The 26085-nt window shown below is 41.7% G+C and overlaps 1 protein-coding gene across 1 annotated transcript; it reads right to left on the bottom strand.

Moving 5' to 3' along the window:
* Positions 1–268: 268 nt before the first annotated feature.
* cdc42ep4b (CDC42 effector protein (Rho GTPase binding) 4b) lies at positions 269–26085 on the bottom strand. The gene is made up of 2 exons (XM_074663972.1): positions 25899–26085; positions 269–4026 (listed from the first exon to the last, which is right to left on the bottom strand). The coding sequence occupies exon 2, from the start codon at positions 3838–3840 to the stop codon at positions 2842–2844; it is 999 nt and encodes a 332-aa protein (XP_074520073.1). The 5' UTR covers positions 3841–4026; positions 25899–26085; the 3' UTR covers positions 269–2841.

Genomic DNA, 26085 nt, shown 5'->3' with positions numbered 1-26085 from the left:
CTCACCCGTAATGTGCAATCTGTTCATAAAGTTTTACCTTTCATTTCAGGGTTATTTATTCTGAATAATCCGCTCAGAGTTTGTAGACGTGTTGATTTTACTGAAACTCTTTCAGTAAAAGTTGTTGGTTCTGCTGCGTGAAGGTCGTGTTGCAGTGAGTGTTTCTTCCTATTTTGGAAGCAGGATGTGAATAAACTTGCAAAATGAGGCAGATTCTCCTTACAGAGATTAAACAAAACAGCTGAGTCATGATTAACAACTTCGTCTTTTATTGAAAAATATAGCTGTTATTTATAAGAAGAGGAGAGAAATGAGGGTAAATATATTAATATACTGTAAAACCAGAGTAAGGAAAAGGAGACAGTACATACCTAGCAGAAGAGGAAAAAAAGGATAAAACTTTTTACAGCTGGTTGCTTTTTTGCAGTCCTTATCTTTTCTCGCCACTCGCCAAACCACAGCTGTCAGGGCCATGAAACATTAAAGCAGACCTGAGGCACAGAGTATTTGCAAATTCCTTTCTATGGTCCATTTTGGCGTGCTCAGGAGTTTCCCACAGAGCAGCACGACACATGCCAGAGGATTCGGACAGTTAAAAGAAAGTATTTCAGTGTTTTTTTCACTTCCTCGTAAATAACTCAAAGATTGTTGGACTTGCAAATACAATTTGGCCACAAATGTGCTTTTTAGTGTTAACACCACTCACTGATTCTCACGCTGTAACCACACTCACACTGCCCATAGAAAAAAAGATTGTTTGCTGTAATAAATTGATGGCACAAGTCATATTTACATTACATGATTACAAAATGGCGTAGAAGGAGTGTTTTTGCTATTTATTGCTGATGAAAGTGAAGGATTGCAGCTGCCCAAACAATCCACAAAGTATGGTTCACAAACTTTTCAATCAAAGTAAAGACGTCTTCAAATTTGGCCCATTTTACATCCAAAAATGTAAGACTTCAATCATACTGCAAGTCTATACATGAGCAAATAATTAACAAACTTAAACAATCTGCGCTCTTTTTTTCCAACATACTTGGCAATTTTTTTTCCCAGATTGGTTTCATTTTCACATCTCGCAACCTGGTCACAGAGATGTGGTTTCAAAACTATACAACAAACCCAAGAAAGAATGGCACAGCATCCTGATTCTGTATGTACACACCTGCTTCAACACCACAACAGGAAGTATAAGGTTCCCATCTGTTAAACGTGGCGGTTTTCTAACACTCAATAATAAAAAAAGGTAAGACATTAATCATGGGCACAAGAAAGAAAAGCAACCTGGAGGAGCCAAGTGAGTGAGATTATGACTTAACAGGAAAAAAAGCCAAAGAGAGACAGCCCACCTGTCTGTCCCTGACCCTGCTGTTCCTGGAGCAGCTCCAGCTGGTCGGGGGCCAATAATCCAGCACGTTTTAATGAGTAGACTGGGAAAGTCCAGATGATTGGTTGATTTAATCACCAGTTTCTACTGTGTGATTTGGGTTGTGTAGAGGAGATGAGTCTTATCACCTGTGGGGCCGCTTACGGAAATATCTGCCACTCTCAGCACTGCCCTGAGACATACCTGATGCCCATCTGTGAAGTCCCTGCACTTTAATAACACCTGGAACATGTTTTTACATCCTCGCTTCGCCCTCAGGGACAAACCAGAACTATTCATTTGGATTTTTTTTTTCCAACAGTCCCTTTTCTTGCTTACACTTTTCTGCAGACCTGCTAATGCTACCAATCTGACCCAGAAACACCAGATTCAGCATGATCCCTGCTCTCGTCCTGTTTCTTAAAAAAGTACAGGACGCAGACCACATACAAAGGCCTCTTTTTAAAGATTTGCACAAACATAAATCCTTTCTACAAATGAGACAGCAAAAGTGATTTTGTGTCTTCTTGAGATTTAAGTGCTGTGTAGTGAGCTATCACAGAAAGGAGCTGGCTCTTTCTGTCGTACCGTTAACATTTCTTAACACATTAGAAAATAAAAACCTAAATCATCAATTTTAAGACCTCGTAGTGCATGATAAGACTGATCCATCCCTTATTAAGATAAATGAATAAATACCACAGCTGTCTGCAAATTTAAAGAATGAAGATCTTGCTTAAGAGAGACAAAATAATACGACAGACTGAACTAACAAAGTGATAGAAACAAGTTGACCAGCTTCCAGAAGAAATAGAAAAAAAAAACATGGAAAAGTAATCACTACTTTGTCTATTTAGTGTTTCTGCTAAACACTTTAATTGGCAAATGATGTCCTCCCCTCTTCCTTTTACAGATTCTGTAATAAACATCATGAGCTCCTCCTCACACATCACACCATGTATGATATTAACGTGACCGACAGCAGGGGCACAGTTTCTCTGACCTTTCGGTCAACTCTTACTCCCCTAGACGGGTGTGGTGCTCATAACCAATGGCTTTCTGTTTTTACTGTTTGTTCCAGTTCTGCACCCAGAGAAGAAAAGGCTTGGAGAGCAGGTGCCCGTATCATTTAGAAAAAGAAAAAAAAAAAAAAAACACAGGAAATTCCCCGGTCGTAGTAAGTTCAGAGTTTGACGCTGCATAAATCTGCAACGATTAACAGCCCACACCTTTCAAGAGTTCCACTCTGAGTAAGTCCTCTGCAGTCAGCTCACATCTTCCTGCTACAGCACAGTGAGTAAGGCCTAATTGGTTTTATTTATGATGTTGAACAAAGTGTACAATGATTATACCAATCTACAAGGAGTGGCCCTGCCTCCTAATCATCCTTCTGCCTTCCCCAGCCTGTGACAGCCTCCAAAGGTCTGGACTTGTCCTGCCAGACCGCTTGTGAAAAGTGACACCAGTTTGGTCTACACTCGAATCTCATCCTCATCGTCATCCATGAAGGTGAAATCTCTGTCGTCCTCCCCGCGTGGCGAGCTGTACTTTGCGCTGTCCGTGTCGCCATCGTGGAGGTGGTACTGAGGTTTCTCCTCGGTGACGGAGCCCGAGCTGGACACAGAGTAGCTGTCCAGGTTGTGGTGGTTGTTCCTGGTTTGTAGCTCTGGAGTGTAGGGATCCTCGATGACCTTCTGCTGGTACATGCGCGGTGGTCTCGCAGGCGCCCTCTCCTCTGCGTCGTCATCATCAATGTGGGGGATATGGGAAGGTGAGGCACGTCCATCACTGCCCTTCCCTTCTTCGTAGCCGAGGTCGTCGTCCTCCCAGCCTTTCTTCTCCATCACGCTCAGAATATCCCCAAGCATGGAGGGCCCCAGGTCGATGTGGAAGGACATCATGGACTCTGCGTGCTTCATCCCGCCACCTTTAGGCATGGATGGCGGTAAGTCGGTGAGTTCACCGAAATTGCGCTCCTCAAACTCTGCGTCCATGGTTGCCATTGCTGCTGCACCGTTTACAGGCTTGGTTTCGATTTCCATCAGCGTCTTCATGGGGCTGGAGGAAACACTCTTTGTCATCTGTCCTCTGTTCATATCGTCGTTGTTGAGGTAAGGCATGGATATGGCGTTTTTCACATAGTTGGATGATCCACCAGAAGGCGCCATCATGTTGTACTCATACTTGTCCCCACGATTCACAGACTGAGAGCGCTTGCTGCTCCTGAAGGTGCGGGAAAGCAGCCCTGGTTTGGGCCCCGGGGAGCTTTGCTTTGTTTCCGGCTCCCTGGGAGGCTCCCCTGATCGGGTGCTGAGGAACGAAGTGTCTCCAAAGGCATCTCCGCCACGGCCAACATGCATGGTGTGGCGGAAGTCACCCAAAGGGGCGCTGATCATCTCTGCGGTCAGATCAGCCCGTGACCGCCGCTTCGACTGGTTGGAGCTGTGAGACAGTTGCTTGAGAATCGGCATGATGGCAGTCCCTTATAATCCACAAGACGAATGAAAGAACGTGGTTCTGAAGATGATCAAGGAAGTCTTTTGGGAAATTTGGGGTAAGAGTTCCCGAGGTTGTCAAAGCAGACTGAAGTCCAGATGATTAATGTTTACAGACATTCTGGTCGTCCAGAAGTGGTGTCATCTTACTGTTGGATCAGCCTGTGAAGAAAGATAAAGATCATTAGAGCCACGTCAGTACTTTTCACTTTGGCATTCAGAGTGGAAAGTTTTAATTAATAACAGACACCATTTCAGGCAACGGAAAACGTAAAGCACCACTTTAAAATGCTTCTCTATCAAACACAGCATTCCTCCTGTTTTGATCTACATCAAGAACAGCAAGTTTCATTGCCAAGGCTTCAAAAAGAGGCCTCACTTGAGTGGTTCTAACAAGAGAAGGCTTTTCAGCGCTGAAGTCTGTAAGGGTGTTATATAATGGAGGAGAAAAGCTTTCTCATCCGCAGTTCACAGCAACTTCAACTCACTTAAAACTAATGCTAATACCCCCACTGAAGTTGACCCTGGCGAGCAAGTTTGAATTCAAATGTTCCTGTGCAATTCTCCTAATACATTTTTAAGCTCTCACTGTCAGCTCTAATAGGTTGCTGTCACATTCATTTTTTTCAAATGGCTGCTGTGTCCGCTGTCACTGCTGTGCTTTAGTTCCCATTTAGGCCCCTGACTGTTACATAACCAGCGAGACACAGGATACTGGGAGCCAGAGCGGTTCAAGCTGGCAGGAACAGAAAGAAAGGAAAGAAAAAGAAAGAAGAATGAAGTGGAACGGCATTTCTTCGGCGTGGATCGACTTACTGCAAAGTCCAGACGTGCTACATTCTGTTCTTGTCCTCATATCATGAAAAGATCAAGAGTTTCCACTGCTGGTTTTGTGTCTTTCTCTTGATTTTATCCAAGGTCTTTCAGCCTTGATGCTGAAATCTGAGTATCTTCAACATCAATGCTGTGTTTTTCTACTATTCACTCTACAAACACCAATAGGTTACTCCCAGTTTGATTGTTGCAAAGTCATTGATTAAAGGCTTTTTGTGTAAGGGGAACTGTCCTTTCAATTTAATGTGGGTCGCTTTGATATTCTTCTTCCATCTTATGCTTATTCCAACACCAAGACCCAAGTGCCCTTAAGTCACCAGCAAGCCAAGCCTTGAAAAACAATCTTGAACTAGACTCAAAAGAAAAGAGGTTGGACGCCCACTTGTGTGCTAGCTTGACTTCACTGAATCCATAAATTTCTGACATCAACAAGGGCCTCAGTTGTTTTAACCAGACAGCAATACCAGTCATCCTCAGTGCTTTCAAACCGGAGCTGGAGCCCACGCTGTACTAGGCCTATGTGCGTATCCCTGGTCTGTGAATGAATGGGGGCTTCCCTCAACAATATTCCACAGCAACGTCATCCATGAAAACATTTGCATCTCTAACAAGAAGCCATTCAATCGGAAAGGCAACTGTAGCTCCAGAGCGAACAAAGGAGGGGGTTGATAGATGATAGACTCCAGGGCTGTTTTGTTCCCCTCTTTCCCAAAAGAGAGATCACTGCCAAAGGCGACTGAACTCTATCCAGTTCAAAGTGTTTATCTCCAATACTCAATAGCTTAATTCAAGCCCTTTTTTAATACTTCTGGCAGCTCTGATGAGAGAGATGCACCACAAAAAAGAAAGCCAAACAAAGGTCAAACACTTCAAAGAGCTGATTTTTGAGGTCTATTGTAAAAGAAGATCTCAGTTCAAGTTCACACCCTTATAAAAAAATGACCTGGGAGGGTTAACTGCGACAAAATCCTTTTTAAAAGCAACTGGATGCCAATTTTATTAGATTATAACACAGAGCAAACAAAGTCTCTCTGAGCTGACTTAGTGGTGAGATAAATGCAGAATAATCTAGCATTAGTCAACGCTTTACTACTTTATGCTTTGTGCAGATGCCAATTAGTGAAAAGCTGCTGAATGTAAAAGCGACCACTCAAGACAGCTCATCAACTGATATGTTCCTCCCCGCTGCACATAGCTTTGTATTTCTCTATGGCAACACCAGAGCAGAGCACTGGCTACTGAGTGAGCTTCCTGTCCCTAAGCTGACCGGAGACAGCAGAGAAAGATTTTATCCCCTACATGGAGAGATCAGCTCATTCAGATGGATTAACCCTTCCTGGTGGCCACATGCAGGGGTAATAAGACAAACGGCACAATGCATACAGCTTCAGGGGGGAATGCTTTTGAAGTGCGACGTCACTCCAAGACATTCAGCCTCAGAATAAAATATGTCAGCAGGTGATCAAATATCAAAAGGTGCAAACTTCACACCTTAAAGTCATTCTAGGAAATAGCCCATTCCATGTCCTCTGGGCCCCTTTGTGTTTGATGGGGAGCAGTTTCAAAACCCCTCCCCTCAGGATCATCAAGACCCCATTATAGTGAGCATGACAAAAGATGAAGTACAGCCTGCAGGCAGTCCTGTCATATTCACTTCTATCCTTTCAGTACTTTTAAAAAGATAAATCCTGAAGAATGGCAGTGTCATGTGAAGTCTACTGTTTCAAAATAGCATTCCAGAGACTATATGAAAAGAAATGTCTTAACGTTCTACATAAAACTGCAGCTGTGTTTGATTTTCTTTCACATTAAGAGGAAATATTCATGTAGATTTTTTTTTACTGTCTTGGGAAACTCAGAGCATGCTTTCACTGAATAACTATTGCAGTATTTATGACAGCTTTCTTCTCAGATTCAAGTAAATACCCTGCTGGGTATAACTCTGGATAAAAAACAGTGTAGACTTATCTCTTAAATATAGAACAAGGAAACCACCTTTGATATATTTGTAAGAGATAATGCATAGTAAGTGAGTGGTTATGCGAAATGAAATCCCTTTGAGGTGGACGAGACCCTGAGAGATGAGAGATTCTACTTCCCATGGTCCCCTACTCACTATACATTATTCAATATAAAACCCAGCTATGGACCAATGATGCAAAAAAAGTTGATTTTAACGACTGATGTAAGAATAACTGTCAAATCAGAAGTGATTTATCAATGCAGGTTTGGCTCAACGGTTTGTGAAGGTCAAGGTCCTCTTGACTGTATATTTTAGGTTGACACTGCCAAAACCCTTATTCCACGCTCCCTGTCTGTTCTCTTCATTTTGTTTGACATCTCTTTCACGTGAGCATTTATAAAAATCACTCACCAGTTAATGTGCACTGGTGACCACCAATCTGAAGTTTTGTACTCTCTAAATACAAATAAAAATGTCTTTTATAGGGATGTCCTGATAAAATCCTTTCACTTCCCTTTGATACTGATATTGTAGCCTTGAGTGTCCCCTGATACCGGTATCAATTATGATTTGATATCAGCATGAGTCACACATACTTTTCTTACTTATTTTCAAGTATGGAATAGGGCTGGGGGATATATCGAATATACTCAATGTATCATGGGTTTTTGCACGTGAGATATATAAAATGACCATATCGCAATCATCGAGTACAAACAGAAAACTAAATGTTCTCAGATGTCCGAATGTAGTTCACTTCTGTGATTTGCTCGTTTCAATCTGCTGCTCAGCCGGTGCTCCTCTCACAGCGAGCACCACGTTCGCCCACCCAGAAAAATTCTCCTGCGCAGGGGTGTTTAAGTTTTAGGAGGGGAGAGACGCAAGTCGCTTACACGTCGTATCAGTTGCGGGTTGTGAGTTCCCGGGGCTTGTTTTCAAGAGTGTAGTTGTTTATTTGGGCTGGCTTTGCTGCCCATATGATCCCTGATTCTCTCCCAACTCTCCACAAAGAGAAACGAACGCAAAATGTTTTTGAGTTTCACTTTCGCTTTTATGCGCACATCATTTTATGCATCAAAGGGTTGGATTTAACTTTAATATGGTGATCTACAGAGGAAATCAGAATATCTGGATATTTATTGTGTATTGAGATATAGCCTCCAAATATCGAGATATTAGATTTTGGCCATATCGTGCAGCCCTAGTATGGAATATTGTAAAAGCCTTGATCAAGTATTACCACTCAAACTCACTGATGAGGTTGGCCGTATTAAACTTCCCCGGTGCTGTGCCACCACAGGAAACTAGTGCATGACAAGTTTTGCTGCTATAACATCGCTCCTGCTCCTTGCTACTTTTTTTAGCACAATGACATTGTTGTTGTCATTGTGAGGGCTCTGCATGCTGGATCTGGACACTGCTGGATAGAAGCGCTGGAGCTGAGTTGGGAAAGACTGCTTATACAGATGCAGGCTGATTTAATCCAATACCAATCTCTGATATCAACATAGGATAGGGACATCCCTAGTCCTCTATGTTGTCCACTGATGTCATTGAGACAGTTTTGTCACATTGCCAACAGGATGAGTTACAATCATGAAGTTTCTGAATGAAGAAATTTTACTTTTCAGAATTAACTAGTGTCATTATGGAGTGTTGACCAATCAGAATTAAGCTTTAAACACCAATAAAGTTATATGAAATTCATTTTTAAAAACCTTGACTTAAAAAACTTTGGAAAACTTTTCTGTTTTCAACTTGTCAAGTTTTGTTTTTATGCAGCAGGGGGAAGGAACATGAATGAAATGGAATCCCTAAATTGCATGTTTTTCTCTGAATCTCTTTGATTCATCAATGGCAAGAGACACTCATAAATAATATATGTAAAAGTAACAACGCTTTCACGTCATTGTCTAGACAGACAGAAAAACATGGCTCCTTGTTTGTTCACATGCTGTGCTGAAGTCAGTCCGGCCTGCGTGACCTGAACTACTCCACATTCAGCTGGGGGCAAATTTCCATCTCAGCAATCTGTTTACAGGCTCAATGAGCAAAAACTGACAAACTGGTTCAACTCAACGGGCAAAGCTGCCACTGAAATGACAAAATAAGCACATGCACGTCCGAATAGGTGATGAGTATGATCTTGTATGCTCTGGATGAGAATCTCCTCCTCAGTCACTGTGCCAGCCGGTGACGCTGCCTTTATGTAACCAAGCACTCAAAGTGCCACATGACTCCGGCTCAAACTGAGACAAGTGGCGACAGGGCCATGAATGATTAAGAGCATCTTATGTCGCTGGCAGGCTCTGATGGGTGCAGAATGACATCATAACAAGCAGCGTGCTCATCAGAGCTCAGTCCTGGTCTTGTAATCCTGTGGATCACAGGAACCACGCTATCCTCAGCTGTCCTGGGCCACTTTCTCTGCCTCTGGCCGAAGGACAGGGAATACAGTCATCCAATCACAGCTTCACGGCTGTCATGTTCGACCAACGGGCAGACGTTTCTGCTTCTATTTTTGACTGCTTTTAAATTTTTAAGAGAAGATTCGAAAAGAGTCCAGAGAATAATTAATTCATGAGGAGGATGCTTCCATGCAAGAGCAACAAGAAGTCAGGTAGAGGGGGATTATAAAACTGCTTCTTGCATACTATCTTGGTTGTTCAACAACACGGAAAGGGGAATGTCATCTGTGGTCCCAGCTACTCAAGTTATATGACGAAATGTTAAATTTCACCTTTTTCACTTCTTTGTTAACCAGCGAAAATCACAGTGGCTGTCTTGGTGGCCTTGAAAGCATTACTAGAGGTTTAAAGTGATACTCCGGGATGGAACAAGTTGGGTCCCATCACAAGGTTTAGGGCAGAAATTACCCCTACAGCAGTGTTTTTGTGCAGCAGAAGCCCAGAGTGCACGCACCAAACACCCCACCCCTGCTCCTCTGCCGGTTTCCTCTGCACTCAGACGGGGCCATAATTTACTTGACCAAAAACACAAATAAACGGACTCCCACCGAAAAAATCTGATATCTGTCTGCATTCATGCTTTATTTAGAGAATTTTCAGCGCGTTACTCTCAAACAAAAACACCGCTAAATAAGGCTCTAGATGTCATCGTGTCTCTTCGTCCTGGCAGACGATCTGGGCTTCTGCTGCACAAAAACACTGCTGTAGGGGTAATTTCTGCCCTAAACCTTGTGATAGGACCCAACTTGTTCCATCCCGGAGTATCACTTTAAGGTCTCCCTGACTTTCAGAATTCAGAGCCTGAGAAGGTAAATCAAAAAGCCTCAAGTCCCCCCTTATGACTAACAGGATAAACAAGCTAGCTATCAGTAATAGGTCATCACTGTTTTTTTAATATTCTTACATCAAACTCTACTGGTTCAAATAAATACAACTGCTCTTGTTGATTTTGTACGATCCAAGTTTCACAGAGCAGAGGTCTTCTGTCTGAGCGCGACGAAGACCTCTGCTCTGTTTGACCTTGAACTAGCCACAATCTCCTCCATTGTCTACCTCTATTGTCAGCAGCATTGATATGTAAATGCACGTACGGGTCCGTCTTCACCGTCTATGACATTGCTAATCAATTTATCAATAGAGCTGCAGCAGAATAGAAAGTTCTGACAAAGAAGGTCGGCAAACTTCATTTGCTGCTACTTTGTGAGGCCCGTAACCTCTGGACCTGTATCTGATTCCCACAGGGGGGAGGAGGCTGACAGGGTCAGAGCCAAAATAATACACAAGCAGTCAGTCAGACAGATGTAGGGTGTGCGACTCAGTGGAGTTGATTTGAGTGGGATGTAAGACATGAACAAATTGATTTTTATATAACATTATAACTCAAAGGTGGCAAAGGGCAGGAATTGTAAACTCAAGTATTAGTAGAAATACTTGTGTGAAACTTCCTGAATGTGGTAAAAGTGAAAGGCTCTGTATGAAAACTCCATCTGCAGTCAATAAACTACATGATCTCTTGTGATTTACTGGAGATCAGGGAGAGATAGAAAACTGCCATTTTACAATTCACATTCATCTCAGTTTTGGTTTGTTGCAAAACGCTACGTTATTAACAAGCCTCTCTCAAGCATGTGTAACATAAACAGAAAAGTGAAAGATTTTAATACCTAAGTTTTGTTATTTGTTTAAAGAAACATGCTAATGATAAACAATTGCAAGAAAATTCAACATATCCGAAAACGAGAAACTGTAGGAGGCAAGGCAGGTCAAGCCACTGTGTGCAAAAAGAGAAGACAGCTTGCTCAAATATCTGGTTAATTTAGTATTACTCCAGATTTCTGTGTCTAGTGTTCTTACATTGAACTGGAATAAATAACTTCAAAAAGTACCCAACTCTTAGCATAAAAGATGTATTAAAACTGTGAGAAATGACAGAATTAGGAGACCCCATCAACTATGTATGAATGCTTTTCTGCCTCACACCACGGTGGCAGCTCGGCCTGGTGTGAGCTCATTAGCGAAACCTCCCTCTTACTTCACTCTGTTTCTCTGTTTGCCTCCACTCTGGTGTCTACTTATTGTCCTTGAGTTGCCACGTAGCGCACAAAAGAAGTACAAACACAACCCCATCTCGCCTGGAAGACCACACCACAGCAGGAGGTCCAACACCGTGACTGATACAGCAACACAAGACTTGATCTGACATGATTACCAAACCTGATATGGGCACAGAACACCATGCAGTAAACTACCCTTTGTTCTTCCACTCTACCATATTATTTTAGGCAGCGACACAGGGAACCAGTATTTCCTGTTGGACTCCATATCTTGTCACACACTCAAAGGCTAACCCTGTATGACAAACGTCAGAAATATCTCACACAAAAGGATGTGAATCTTAAGAAAGAGAGATTGCAAAGCTTAGACAGACGCGTTGAGAAACACACCTGTCTGTGAGACCGTGTGATTTCAGTGTAAACAGATCCAACGTATGTAAACATGCCTGCAGCACTCACTACTACAATGGTCTCAGTCACTGAGAGCTAAACGGGCTGCTGTTGCTCCTCCTGTTGAGATGCAAAAGATTAAAACATTCTGGAGGCAAAACAGATAACTAGCTCACAGCTTTAAATATTTTAAAATGAAAAGCATTAGAATGTCTTCAGAGTTTTAGGGCTTACGGTACCTCTAACAAGCAGCTTTATTTTGCTGTTTAATTCATTTTTAATGATAACACACCTTAAACTCTCTTCATAGACTTCATAAAAATGTAGAATGTTTGTGTTTTCAATATAATGTGCTCTGTGTTTCTGCTTAAGGTACATTAATAGCTCAAATGGAGTAAAAGATGGATGTCTGCAGTTATATCAGCTTGTACAGAGAGCAAAAGCAGGAGAAGAATAGATAATAGCATCACAACTGGTGAGTTTTTTATCCATGAACAGACATTTGCATTCAGGTAGAGCTAACAATCAGGTCTGGATCAAAGATTTTAATCTAAGCTTACAATCTGCTTGATGCTTTGTTGTAAAAGCTGGTTAGCCCCAAGTTATACCAACTCTCAAGAATGTATCAGAGGCTCTAAAAACTCTAAAAACCGAGTTTCTGAAAACTCTGGCCAAAGTGAAGATTTTGGAAAACCCCAGTTTCTTGGTTTTGTGTATACATATTGGGAAGTTTTTGATCCTAAACCGTTGCAACTGAATGATGGGGTTTCATTCTGATAGGCTGGTACGGCTTTCACATCTGAAAAACACTGCCACATATGGGTTTGACATGTTTCAAGCCGCATTTATCGGCAGATTTGCCCAGTTACATGTGGACAAAAGTACTTTTAAAAACATATGAGGGGGGATATTTGCAGCCCTTATAATGCTTGCGTCTTTTCTTTTTACAACTTGAACCATAAGTGTTTCATTTCAGAAAACCTGATGGTAGTTAGTTGAAAAAAAATCTATTTTGTTTCTAAGCTTATACTGATGAAGTAAGACAGAGGAAAGCCACTGTGTAACTTACTATTTACAATAAAACTGAGACTCACCAGTAACAGATTAAAGCCCTCTCTCCTGGGGATATTATGAATCAAGATTTTGCTAACTGAACAACAAACAATGCAGCACAATGTCCATGAAGTCTTGACTGAAAGTTGTAAATCCCTAATTGCCTGTCAAACTGGAAATACGGTGAAGTTAGCCATCATTCCTGGAGGCACATTTTACCATGATGAGATGATAGCTAATGCACTCTTGGGTTGTCAAAAACTGTGAGAGGGGAGTATCTGGGGATAGTCACTAGTGTTGTCAAGAACTGGCACCACAGACCACCAAGTTCCATGAGAGGAAAAGAAAAGGAAGTGTTTCTTTCTTATTATTTATTTCAAAGGGAATTTTTACTTGTTTTAAGCATGTGGTGCCTTCTTACATCACAGTCTTTCCTTTTTACACTCCACCCCCAACACCTCTACCTCTACTGCTACTGCTTACACACACTCTCTCCTGCACACTCCCTCCCTGCTTCCCAGCATTGTGCCTGAGGCGATCATGTCTGCAATAAAAACATTCACACAGCATACGATAAGCAGTCTGTCAGGAAATATATGAAAAAAAAAAGATGTGGGATTGAAACCATTACATGGATGTGACTTGACAAGTTCAAGACTGTGGGTCAAAGTGCTCTCATAACGCAGTCCTGCTGTGGTTTCCCAGTTGTAGAGCTTACCACCAACATCACCAATGCTGGTGCCAGGAAATTACAGTTTATGAGACTGTACCAGATTTATCCCCGTACTTCTGGTGAAAGAGTTCAAGCTCAGTTACAAGCAGTGTTACGATAAAACTTAGTGAGCCTAAAGCGCATGTAATACTGTAGAGGACGTAGAAACTTTTTTGGCTGTGAGCCACCAGCTTGCCGTCGATGATGTACCCTTGTTTTATTCTGCTAAATGGATGTTAAGTTGTGGCTGAAAGCTGCCGGCAAAGCCACTTCAGTTGAGGTTTCTTAGGGTCAAATTCTTAAAAAGCTTCAGAAAAAGCTTTACAACGTGTTTATGAAGCCTTCAGGGTTAACAAACTGGTTTTGTTGAGAAAGGTTAACAAAATGTATTTCATTTTAATGAAATCTCCTCAGGGACTGTTAAAATAAATCAATCAGCAACATTTTTAGTGCCAATAGACTTGTCCTCACATGACACATGAAGGTAAACTCAGCACCCTTAAGCGTTTAAAAGTCTGGAGAAATGTTTTTGTGCTGGAAAATGTTTTAAATTAACGGAGAAGGAAGTTAATCTCAAGTGGGAGGCTGCCCTGCAAACATGCCACCATGAGTTGCAAAGGCTTGAGTGTAGTTTGACCAGAGGTGATTCAAAGTGAACACGCAACTGTTCTGACTCGTGAAAGGAGTCCAGAAATGTTAAGTGCTTTGCTACAGTTACAACTCTCATCAAGTTCATGTAAAAGGATCAGAAACAAGTTCAAACAGCCCACGCTGGAGAGATATACCTACCTCAGCAGGACTGTAGCCAAAGCACTAAAGGCCCTCAGTATATGATGAGTGTGTAAACTGCACTGTATCCCAGCCTGCAGGGCCCCAATGCCGCACAGGCAGCAACAAAACCACAGGAGGATTAAGGGCAGCGTGTTTCTATGTGAGCAAATAAAACCAGCATGCCTGAGCCGGCCCTCTGTGCTGTGTGGCAGACGCTCAGGAGGGCAAACACCAACCACACCTCTGTCCCGCCAAAAACACGAGCAAACGAACCTCCTGTCGCTCCAGCAGAGGCAAACAGCTTCATCCGTCTAACTCCAAATGCAATCCACCGTTGCTCCTGCTGCACCAGTTGCACAAGGTACTGTTTAACCCAGGACACCCAGTTACCCAAGCAACACGTGACTTGGAGTGAATTTTTAATCGCTCTGATCCCGGATATCAGGAAGTTACAACATGCTTCCTTACAATTATGCTATTTTCCAGTTGAGCTGGCTTTTTATTAAGCGCCATACTTGGACAAAGTGTTCAATCAGATGCTGGGTGGGCTGCCATGCTGTTCTCCAAAATGAAAGCTTGGCTAAAAACCAAAAGAGATACATAACAGACATGTTTCCCTGATTATAAAATAAGCTCAAACAAATCCCCAGAGGGTTTGTTTAGGGAGAAAAATGCCCCTCCTGTCCATGTGTGAGTAATATCTGGAGTAAAGGAAACATTTCCCATGTGAAGCGACAAAGCCGCAGGGGATTTCTCACACAGGCACAGATGGAGGCATTGAAGAGAAACCCACCCTCAAAGACTTGATGGAGGGTGTCACCACATTGGATTCACTCGGTCATGCCAGCACGGTGACAGACGTTCTTTCACTGTGTCCTGCATGAAGTGTACCCAAACCCTCATTACGCCCACAGTGGAGGGATTGTACTCCACTGTGTGTGTGAGCGTGTGCACATGAGAGTACATGTCTAATTAATCACTGAAATCCGCCCCATCAGTCTCTGACAAATAGACAGCACTCACGCCTGGTACCAGGAGCAGGATCTCAGCCAAGTGGTTGAATTGAGCCTGCTGGACGACGGAACAAAGCAGAATTTTGTACTGAAGATTGTGCTCAAAAAGACATGAGGGAGGATGGAATGATCCTCTGAAGTGTGGAAGCCGTTTCATGCAGTTTAGTGTCCATATTGGTGGTAATTTTTTTTCCAAAGAAGAAGGGTCAGAAGTGTTAACAACCTGCTTGGAGTCAGACCTTTGGGATACAGATTATGCCAAACAGACACAAAGATAAGTCGCTGCTGGTGTGACAATCTGAAGACTCTACCACACACACATGTACAAACTTTGTTCAAAGCAGCAGGAGGCCTCTCAGTGTGATGAGAAGATAAGTGACCTTTTTCTGCTCTGTGTCAGCCTCCTGGTCTTTTTTATCAGCAGCCTCTCCACTGAAGTCAAACACACAATCCGGCTTTAAAGACCCCAAGCCTTCAATGACAAGACGAGCTAATAAACCCCCGTGGTGTTAACTTTAATGAAGGCAACAAAAAGGAACACGCAGGCCGACAAACAGGGCGGCTTCAAGCCTGATGATGACACACACAACAATTGAGGAGCTGAAAAAGATTGACTCTGCCGCCCTCGTAAAAAGACATTGTTAATGTAACAGCATGGAGTTTGATTTACCTCCACCCACTGTGATTTGTTAAGAGTCCTGTGTGAGTAGGGCATGAGGTTGTGAGTTCCTCCTTAAGTGACTCTTAAGGAATGTCCAACCGAGCACACTGAGTTTGATCACATTTCAGCGGCTCAGCTCACTCAGGCAGAGTTGATCAGTGTGCTCGGTGTAATCTAATTTAGGCAGCTCAGTTCAAATCATTAAAGCCCAATGAGCTCTGCAGAAAGTTCACATCAAAAGGAGAGCTTACGAACTTGGAGCAACCAGGAATTTTACGAGCAGATACCGCGTTAAACTTTTAAGGGAGTCTTTAAACTGCATGTGGCATGATTGTTTCCTCCTCCACTCACAATATGAGCAGTGTAGAGGTTGTTATCTTGACAGATGTGATGGAGCTTGAGTCATAAATTTGTCATTTTGGCTATTTTGACACAATGTTTGGGACTAAAATTGAGCTAACTTAACATTTTTTAGGTTCACAACATGATAAGCTTAACTGGCATCAACATGACACTTGATACAAACATTGAAATCATGTTTTTATAACACTACACTAAACGGTACAATATCCCTTATTTGGAGCTCTAAAAAACTTAAAGGAATGCTAATAGTTGTGGTTAATACAAGGGTTGATTATTCCAATAATCAAATATTTCATTTGACTTTACCCTATATAAAAAATGTATGTCTCTAACTGTTTGCACCATTTTCTGGTTTTAATGTCATATGACAGCGAGGAGTCTGTTGTAGGGTATTTGAAAGCTGTTTGCGCAAGAACAAAACACCCATAATAACATGAAAACATTCCAAATAACATGAGAAACCACAAGTGCTGGTAGACTTCAAGCAACAAAGACTTCTAGGAGGCACTCTAAAACAAAAGAACAAACAACTTGATTAATTTCTCTTTCCCTAAAGTGATACTCCGGGATAGAACAAGTTGGGTCCTATCACAAGGTTTAGGGCAGAAATTACCCCTACAACAGTGTTTTTGTGCATCAGAAGCCCAGAGCGCACACACCAAACACCCCCTCCCTGCTCCTCTGCCGGTTTCCTCTGCACTCAGACGGGGCCATATTTTACTTGACTAAAAACACAAATAAACGGTGCATGCCAGATATAAACAAACGTAGGTAGTCTGCCAGGACGAAGAGACACGATGAGAACTAGAGCCTTATTTAGCGGTGTTTTTGTGAGAAAGTAACATGCTGAAAATTCTCTAAATAAAGCGTGAATGCAGACCGATATCAGATTTTTTCAGTGGGAGTCCATTTATTTGTGTTTTTGGTCAAGTAAAATATGGCCCCGTCTGAGTGCAGAGGAAACCGGCAGAGGAGCAGGGAGGGGGTGTTTGGTGCTTTGGTGCCCTGGGCTTCTACTGCACAAAAACACTGCTGTAGGGGTAATTTCTGCCATAAACCTTGTGATAGGACCCAACTTGTTCCATCCCAGAGTATCAATTTAAGTCTGCAGAGGAGGCCAGGACCTATTTGAATAAGCAGCATTGGCTAAAGAATAGTATATTCGCTGGAACCGCCCTTGAAAGTTAATACTGTCGCTTTGGTCCCTGGGAAGTCTCTGGCTTCTATCATCAGAAGCAGCCTCATAAAGAACGTTATCAGGGCATGGAGAGCAGGTTATATTAGACTAAATCAAAGCCGCATCTCAGGATCATATACCAAATGTCTCCTGTGAAGCTTTTTGGCCACATGATAAAGGAAATAACTTGTAAAACCACACAGCGCTCCTGGAAACACCACCTGGAAAGTCTCAGAGGTATCATCAGTGACATCTCCCAGCAGACTGAAAGTCTGTGATTTGGTTTGTTTAAGACAGCTCACATTTGGACTGGCTTCTTTGATTTTGCATAAAAAGAAACAACTTTGTTTACCTGAGATCTCATTTCAGCAAAGAGAGCAGACATGAAAACATGGCCTGTGTTTATATCTGCAAACGATACGTTTGAAGTCCACCAACTGCTCATGCTTGAACTGCCATAAATAGGTTCGAAGGTCATCCTGGAGAGTAAGCCTCTGATAGCTGAGTCACAAACACGTGGTTCAATAACAAACACACACATGCACAACTTTACACACCCTGTTGGCTCCCAAATGTCAGATAAAAATTTCAGTGTAACTGAGGAACCCACAAAGAACAAAAAAACAAAGCAGAGGAAGACGGGAACCAAACCCTTTGGCACACCCAAACCACACGCACGTACACATAAAGAAAACAGATTAAAGCACAAACACACACACACACTGTATAGGTGACCCACTTGATAACAACCATTACTAACTGGGATTCCATTACAAAAGACACAAAGCCTGAGATACTTATCCTTCCACATTCACAGCTGACCTGAAAAGTCCTTCAGAGCCTCAGACAGGAAGACGTGTGACTCTTCATTCACAAAGAAACCAGCAATCCTCCAAGGATTATCAGGCCGACAATAGTTCCCATCTCCTGATCGAGTTTCCCAGCATGAATCTGTCATAAAGTGGACAGGATGACCACAGCAGCCCCCTTTTGTCCTCTCTGTACACGCTTGAGAGAGAAACCACCTGTTTCTGTGAGCATACCAAGCAGCCAAACAATGAGGGCTCACTGGACTGTAAACAAGGCCAGAATGACCAGCTGTACACCAGCAGGCCTGTGTTTTCATTGTATGACCTGAGCATGAGTGCAAAACCACAGGCCTGCACTTAAACGCTGGTAAATACTCTGTCAGGAGGGGGGGTTCATGCAATCACACATGGACTGCAGAGGTGATGAAGTCCAGGAGATAAACCCAGATCCCTGTTAACTCCTAAACACTTAACTCTAACCGGAAACTACAAATCAAGTTTACTCCACTCTTCTTGAGCTGATCTGTATCTTTTCAGTGGCTACAAACAGAGCTACTCAAAGTCTGCACAGATAACTCTCTGTTGACGTCACCGGGGTTATCACAGCTTGGACTCAGAAACTTCAACAGAAAGCATGTCTCAGTCTCTGCTGTAGTGATTCAATTTTTTATCTCTCCTTCAAATTGAAACTTTACCAAAGTGCAAAGATAAAAATCACTTTAACAGAAATCATCTGCAAAACTGCTTTTTTCAGTAAAAGGCACAGAATGAGCTACCTTAGAAATCCCTTAAGTGGGAGAAATCAAAAATGTAGACGTAGGAGGTTTGTAATTCTTTGAGCCACTCATAGTTTCCTTCCCCCAGTCTTGACTGCTAAATAATTTAACCAGAAGAGGTGACATAAACTCCAGGGTCAAAAAAATGAGACAAATACAAAGATTTATCTGATTTATGAGTGGGCATTTATATTTCAGCATTTATCCTATTTGATAGGGATGTCCTGATACAGATTTTTTCACTTTCAATCCAATCTAGAGCTGAAACGATTCCTCGAATGATTCAAGGTACTCGATTACAAAAATTACTTGAGTAATTTTCTCCGCCTCAAAGAATCGTTTAATTTTAAAGAAGATCAAAGAGTGAAATTTCAAATAGAGCTGAGGCCATATTAAGAGAGTTTTCAGACCCCTCAAGCTAACTCTTGTACAAAATAGCAACTAGCAACAAATCTAGCTTCTTTTCCGGAGTTTGGAGACTAATGGATCATTCTACGAAACAGGTGCCATTTGGGTCCGCAACATTTGATGAGATGTACAAGGCGCAAAAAATGTGTCAAAGTGTGTTTACAAATTTTGGAGCTACCACAGCAAGTACTCTTATTGTCATGCTGTATCAGAAAATTCTATTTCTTAAAGAGAAAAATTTAATTTGAAAAATAACTGCTCTTTAACTGAACAAAAATGTATTTTATCTGATTACCCGAATGATCGATGGGATTTTCAGTAGAATACTCGAATACTAAAATATTTGATAGCTGCAGCCCTAATCAAATCCAATTGTTTCATCATATGTTTTGCCGATACGTACTTCCGTTGTAACTGACGAATCATATTTTTGTATTACAGTGAGTCCTGTTGATATCTCCTATAGGAACATTCACTTTACAAATGTTGCTTTCCAAAGAGAAGTAGTCCCACTCAGCGGACATGTTCGCAACCTGGTTTGATTTACAGCAGCTGTAAAGCCTCAGGGTGCTGAAAACAGATAAAAACTGGATCAATCCCAATCACGTAATGAAATTTGATGCTATCTGATCCTCAAAAAACAGCCATATTGGGCGCCAATCAGTGTACTGGATTGGGACGTCCCTACTATTTGATAGTCAAATAGTTAATGGTCAAATTTTTCTTCTGTTTTTGATTGGCGGTTAGCAAACAGATTTCAGAGGGGCCAAATTAAAGAGATGGACAGAAAAAGTACATTTCAAAGGCTGGATATATTTGATCCTTTAAAAGTCAATGACTACTCAAATATTAGACGATCAAGAATCAGGGCTGCTGGCCTCACCCTGACACCAAGACTTAATTAGAGATTCGCACTCAAAGGTGTGGTCCTCCACCGTAATAAGAAAGGATTCTGGATGATGCGAGGACAGGTGTGCCACCTGATGATGGATAGTCTTCTGTGACATCCTTGTTAAAAACAGAAACTGGAGAGGATGTTTGGAAACTTAAGCAATGTGAGAACACCCACCAGGCTGGCCACATTCAGCTGTGGTGAAACTGCCATCACCTCCGACATGATTATTATCAAAACTGGTTTTACTACTTCAAACAATGTGGTCCAGGATGCAAACGAGAGCAGGTGCTGCTACAGTCACAGTATGTTCTCTACACGCAGAGCTTAAAATTCATAGTTTGGTGTAAAATGTAATTGTAAGGTACGTGTTCAAGAGTCAAACTAGTTTCTGAGAAGGACACAATGATACAGGAATGCAGAGTCTTCATACACATCTTGTTGAACTGGTTGTTTTCCTCCATGATGCTCACGTTGCTGTGACACTGACCAAAACAAGCACAGATCTGAGTGATTATGCAACAGGTGCTTCCGGGTTCTTGTTCAAAAGAAAAACAGAAAGTGGACCCTGTTCCTGGGAACAGCCATGACGTGTTGTTATTTAATGGGTCGGTAAAGGTCGCATAGAGGCTCTGTGTCAATACCGGGTAGGGTTTCTCTCCTAAATAATGGGGTTACAGCCCTTTGCCAAGCAGAGGATTGCATTACACTGCATGACAAACCTTCTAGAAAATGCTCCCAACAGCATGGCTTTGGCCGATTAAATCCGCTTTAAAGAGATCACAAAATAAATCTGTGGTGTCATAAGATGATTAACAGGATGGCACATTAACAAAAACATGTTTCCTCTGCTTCAGCTCATATCATGTTCATGTGTTTTCCAGTTTTGCTCTGTGATAACAAGACTAACGACTTAGGTCGACCCAAATCAAACAACAACACAAGGCCTCTCTTTTTCCAGATACTGATTAATGGACTTCAGGTTAAACAGTGTCTCTCCTTCCAGAGTTCAAAGCTAGAAATATTCAGCTGGAGAAGAAAAAAAGCCTTGAAGACACAGACGCAGCATTAGCTTTCATATCAAGCCAGCTCAAAGATTAACTGGAACATCCACAGCGTGATTTCTCCTCAGAGTTCAAAGACCTCCTTGCTTTCTTTGCAGGCGGGGTCAGTCCTGTAATTGTGTGAGACAAAACAACTCTCCACGGGGAGTTTGGCAAAGCCTCAACGCGTTCCAAAATCAACATGAGAGAGGAGAAAATGGGTCACTTTTGAAGTGATTCACCTTTCACAGAAATTGAGAAATTTTCCACAGCATCAAAGCACTGAAACTCTAAAAATAACTAAAGAAAAATGACCTTTCTTTAAGGGATGCACAAACTGATAATGTATAGCTCATGAAAGGAAAAGTCGTTTATCACTTAATGTTACAATTATATCTGATAAATCACATTCCAAGAAGCGTAGCCGAAAAAGATAAAGACGTTTCATGTGCACAGACCTGGAGGGAAAATAGTAACTTGTACTCCTTCTTCCTTAAAACCAGCAAAAGTGAATATGCTGTTTTTTTCTGGCAAAAATTAAAAAAAATATTAAATTATATTAAAAATATTACAAGTCTTGAAGGCTTGATGCTAAATCACCCACTATTCCAGTATTCTAGTTAATATTCATCATAACATGCAGGCCTGGCCTACAGGAAAAAATTGTTTATATGTTAACAGTACCCTTTGTCATATTGGTCATATTAGAATGATTGATTGCTTGTGTTTAGTGAATAATGCAGTAAACGTCCCCCCAAAAATTGCATGCTCAATGCAATCGCAATATTGGTCCAAAATCGCAATTGTCATGGCGGCATTTGACCGTGATGTAGCTTCAGCTAGATTAGAGATTCATCTTCTGTAAAAAATACTAGGGGTTTTCTCGATACGTAATGATCACGTAATGAAATTGGATACCATCCGATCCTCCAAAAACAGCCATATCGGGCACTGATACAGATCAGTGTATCGGATTGGGACATCCCTATAAATTACCGCATCACATCTCAATACCCCCCTGAGCTATTCAATACTGGTATATAAGCCGTACCTCAGGGTATATACTGAATTCCTGAGGTTTAATTCAATACCTTTTCAAGACTTTTTAAAAACCTTTCAAAAAGTCTTAAGACCTTAAGGTGCTGTTAGCAACCGATCTTCTACAGTTTTAGTTTGCTTTTCAACATGAATTAGGTCAACTGAGAAGGAATAAAGCTTGAAAGAATAAATGAAACTAAAGGCAGGTTAATTTACACTCCCATTCCCACAAAAAGTAAAAGCAGTTATTTAAGGCCAACTTGCAGAAAAAAAAGAGATGCTAAAGGTTTTTCTAGATCCTCATGCTGGTCTGTGATGAATGTGACGAGCAGAATGATCGTCTAATCACCAGGTGTGGTTATTTTTCAAGATTCAGACCCTGAAAACATTTTAGAACCAGATGGACTCTTTCCGTGGCGGATTATGGAATTGTCTGTATGGTCAGCTTAGTTTGTAACAGTTGCAAGGAAGAAAATAAATACTCATGGATACTTTTGGAGTCAAAGCTTGAATACCAATAAAATCGAATACCTGATAACATTGGGATTAAGACTTTTTAATACTTTTTAAGGGCCTTAATTTTCCCACAGCTGATTTATCAACTTACTTTTTAAGACCCCGCGGACACCCTGTACCTGTGTATGAGACGCAGCACTTTTAGATAAATAAAACAGGTCTTAATCTCTACCAAAGTAGAAAACAAGAAGATTTTTCAACCTTATGGTGACTTTGACAAAGTATCCCAAAAAATATGCAAGCAAAATGCAAAATATGATGGCAATCTTATCATTATCAGCTCTCCAAAGCAGGTTGTTATCCACATTGTGCATCTCTACCTCAACTCTAGCAACAAGTTCACTTTGTGCTACTTCTTGAAACACAATTTATCAACTTCTGCCTCCATAATTCATGTCCGACAGGCTTTAAATGTGCTCATAACTTATAAAAATTGAGAATTTCTAACTTTATCTCAACTAAACGACTTGTACACAGGCTTTGTTATTACAGGAATCCAAACGCCACAATATTCTCCCGCACTACCCTGCTGGCCTCCCATGGAGCAAGGGATAAAGGTAGGTGGATTACAGAGGCTGCAAATAATTTACATCAGCATTTCCTCAGGCATGGGAAGCAAAAGGAATGTACTCGAAGTTATCACATCTGACTCCAGTTAAGTAATTTGTGTGTCTTACCCCATGTAAATAAAAGTTTATAGTGAATACACTAAACCTTAATATTTGATTCAGACCAGACACAAACAATTAAAAAAACTGACTCATTCGGAAATTAGTCGACCCTCTGCTTTAACAAACTGCATGTGAAAGTGCCTGAAGTTAGAGTGCAAAATGAGTGTAACTGCCTCTCCCCCAACCCCCCCAACCCCACCGCTGCCTCTCCTGCACGCCCTCTTTCCAGTATAAAACCGTAATGACCTCAGCGCAGTCAGAGTCGGGCAGGTAGCCAGCTTCCTCACTACGCAGCAGCAGAATCCTCCAGAGCAAACCGAAATAGCATGCGTCGCATAAAAAAGGCACAGTCAGAGATGACACACTCCCATGCTCCCCTCCCCTCTGACTCTGCAGCACACACAATAGATCTTGATGGAGAGATATCTGCCTGGCAGCTCCACACAATAAGGGGGGAAGAGGCCTGAAGTAGGTGAGAAAGAAGCACTATTGTTACTGAGGCAGAGAAAAACAGTGATACGTCTCAGTGTGGCTGAAATCACTGCAGTCCATTTCGAGACGTAAATTTTCCTTATTTCACTTCTGTGTTTGGAAATCATTCATCAGATGGCTTGACAAACAGAGACTGACCTCAGCTCTGTTGTCAGGGCGTGGTTGTATGTTTGTGAGCCTGGGAGGGGGTCAAAGGTCAACCATCATGCAAAGAAAACACCAAAGCCAAGCCCATCAGTCAATATGTCCTCCTACTTTTGTCCAGACCGGCGGTTTAACAAGAACCAAGGCTTCATCACCGAGAGGGATAATGAAACAGAACGAGCCTGCAAACTTTATGGCCAGAGTAGTTAAACTGGAGCACACACTTAACCACCTTCAATCTGAGTATGATGGATGAGGCCGGGGCAGGTACACAGCACAGTGAATTACCCAGCTCATCGGGCATGATGACCACAAGACACAAGAGCGTAAACACAAACAGGAACGACCCACTAATGATCCAGGATGGTGGAGGAATCTGGGGAAGTAGCTGTGTAGTTTGTTAAGCTCTTCTCAGAGATCTTAGAGTGTTTTGAGGTCTGGCAGCAGCAGAGTATTAGTGTTACATAACTTTGAGTGAAGTGAACTGAAGCTTCGCTGAAACATCTGCCTCTTCTGATTATCCCGTCCTGGAGCTAGAAATAGATATTCAGGCAGCTTATTATAGACATTACAACCTACTTTTTCTTCTGAATTTGAACATCATCTGATTAGTTATAAATCTGTAGGCCTTTGGAGACTCCTAAAACTCATTTTTATTATCATGGCAAATGACTAGGGGCAGAAAAACACATATAAGATGACCTTTAAACCTAAAAAAATGAAGTTTGCACACAGTATGCTAACACCTATACTCAGATGACTAGTAGTCAGCTCAATTTGGTAGCCAAAGCGAGGCGTGAATGAGAAAAGGAGGAAGGCTGTGGAAAATGTGGTTTTGCAGATCTTGTGTTAAAAAATAATACAACACTTCTGCTTTTAAAAACAAGAAACATCCTTACTTTGAAGATTACATACTGCCCAAGACACACAGTGTGGTAGCAATCTAAGACTGGTCTTATAAATGAAGGTGTACCAGTGTATCTCTCTATTTATAATGTCTGTAACTTAGCACTAGGTTTTCTTCAGGCCTGCTAACAGATTTAATGAGTCATTCCAAAAGCTTATTATGGTTTGGCTTTGCCTCCTAAACACATTACTCTGTTATTCCATAATCCAAATGTACAAAGAAAGATTTCTTGTGAAATGCCTGCTGTGTGCCAACATGCCTATAATTGGAAACAACGATTAAAAAAAAGTTTGAGGAGCTGTCAGCAACTTTTTGGACCCAATCCAGACAAAATAAAAAGTTTAATACACAATCTTATCTCATTTTAAACTCAAAAGTAAAAGTTTGAAGTTAAACGGTTGGGACCCGGATGAAAGCTAGCTAAGATTTGTAACATGTCTACAACAAATTATAATACAATACAGCACTGTTTCCATCCCCGAAAGTAGCCCCCTGAAGATAAAATATCGACTTTTACTTTGTTTGTTTTTCCTTCTCGTGTCCAGTCTTCACTAAGGTAAAAGAGGACTTATTGGAGGCCACAGGACTCATTGATATCCCTCCATGAAGGCCAGCCAAGAGCTCGAGGAGACTGCCAGGCGCTGATTGTCCACACGCGGATTTGCCATTCAAATGAGATGCAGATTTCACACCGTTTGGCTTAACTTCAAGCTACATCTGTTTTCTGACCTCAAAGAGTCGTCTGAAACTAAATTAGACACACTAACTCCCTGAATAACAACTGAGAGTCGTCACTCGTAGAAGAAGTAATCAGCACAAGTGTGATACAGCTGGGTATTAAAGCTGACTCAACTCTAAACACACACATAGACACGTTACCTGTTATTTAAGGTCCAAACGGTGAGGAAGTTTCCAGTTATATTCCACTCAACTTTCCGGAAACACAGAAGAACACAGAGCTGAAAAGAGTAGCGTTTGTGCCACGATAAATTCAGTTAAGTTTCCTGAGCTCCAGAGTTGATACAGGACGGTCCCCGTGTTGCTGCTTTAATGTCCGTTTACTTTG

The sequence above is a fragment of the Halichoeres trimaculatus genome, unplaced genomic scaffold, assembly GCF_033239565.1.
Source record: "Halichoeres trimaculatus isolate MK-OKI-2021-1 unplaced genomic scaffold, fHalTri1.1 fHalTri1_scaffold_23, whole genome shotgun sequence".
Taxonomy (NCBI): Eukaryota; Metazoa; Chordata; class Actinopteri; order Labriformes; family Labridae; genus Halichoeres; species Halichoeres trimaculatus.
This window is presented reverse-complemented; position numbering and strand designations above follow the sequence as displayed.